The sequence below is a fragment of the Mandrillus leucophaeus genome, unplaced genomic scaffold (genome assembly GCF_000951045.1).
Source record: "Mandrillus leucophaeus isolate KB7577 unplaced genomic scaffold, Mleu.le_1.0 Scaffold1395, whole genome shotgun sequence".
In the NCBI taxonomy this organism is placed as follows: Eukaryota; Metazoa; Chordata; class Mammalia; order Primates; family Cercopithecidae; genus Mandrillus; species Mandrillus leucophaeus.
Window position 1 is genome coordinate 194,271 of NW_012101360.1, and position 1,096 is coordinate 195,366.

The 1,096-nt window shown below is 59.0% G+C and overlaps 1 protein-coding gene across 1 annotated transcript in view; it reads right to left on the reverse strand.

The window, feature by feature from the left end:
* Positions 1 to 1,096, reverse strand: part of IMP3 (IMP3, U3 small nucleolar ribonucleoprotein) — a 10,518-nt gene that overhangs the window by 4,445 nt on the left and 4,977 nt on the right. The window contains exon 3 of the mRNA XM_011973712.1: positions 261 to 577. Within this exon, the coding sequence (XP_011829102.1) occupies positions 261 to 577 (317 nt within the window). The remainder of the gene's footprint in view (positions 1 to 260; positions 578 to 1,096) is intronic.

The window sequence follows — 1,096 nt, forward strand, 5'->3', positions numbered from 1 at the left end:
GGCCCCGCAGGGCGGAGCGGAGGACGGACGGACAGACGGCCAGCCGCGCCATCTGCTCGCCGGAGCTCACTCTCCAAACTCCAAACTGTTGAGTGTGTGCGTGCACGCGAGGGTGGGGGTCGGGGGTCGTAAGTCCCGGGTGAGGAACTGGTTTCTGCTGGGGTTACCTTTGGACGGGGTTCCTGGGATTCAGAGCAGGGTCAGCGTCAGTCTCAGAAACTGCTGAGGAATTAGGCAAACAAAAGAGACCACTCAGCGACTGGCCAGAAGTCGCCCGACCGCCTTGTCGCGCCCCCTCCTTCCTCCGGGGTTGGGACTGGCCACTTCTGGGGCGGGGAGAGGGCGCCCGAGCCGGCGGGGGCTCTGGCTGCGCAGCCGGGGTCGAAGAGTTGGCGGCCTGTTGTGTAAGCCTCAGTCCTTGTTTTCCCGGCCTGGCTCGTTGTGAAGCCGGACACATCCACCCTTGGACTCGATTCAGGCGGCTGCTGCTTTTCTCCTTGCCCCTCTTGGATTTTCCGGATATTTGAAAACCCAGTGGCCCAGGAGCAAGAGGAGGAGGAAGGAGGAAGGGGCAGATCTGCAGAGGAATGTGAGAGCCTCCCAAAGCGAGAGTGGCCAAAAGAATCTGGGAGCCAGAGGGACAGCCGAGCCCTGCCTGGGTTTCTGGAATGGTGGTTTCCGAGTGAGTCTCTTCTATTTTAGAACGTTGTTCCAGTGGAAAGTGTCGAATTTTTCCCCTCGCAGGGCAGATTTCTCCAGGTCACTTGACTTTTCTTCTGGGAGTAGGAGTTAGGAGAGACTCCCCTCTAATCCCCCAGGGGCTGCTAAGGGAGGAGGCTATGGACATGAGCCCTCCCTGCTCACAAGCATATGCCCGGAGACCTGATAGGGCAGTTTCTGGGCCGTGGACATTGCTTTGAAGAGCGGGAGATTGGACAGCATCTGTGGGTGCTGAGACCCCACCTTAGGACCTGAGAGATTGAACTGTGTAAGCGCCATTCAGCTGCGAGTGCATTCTTGGACTTCCTTGTGAGCATCCCGGGTCTGGACAGGACCCTCTCCTTCCCATCTGTCTATACCACCCAGCCCAACCATG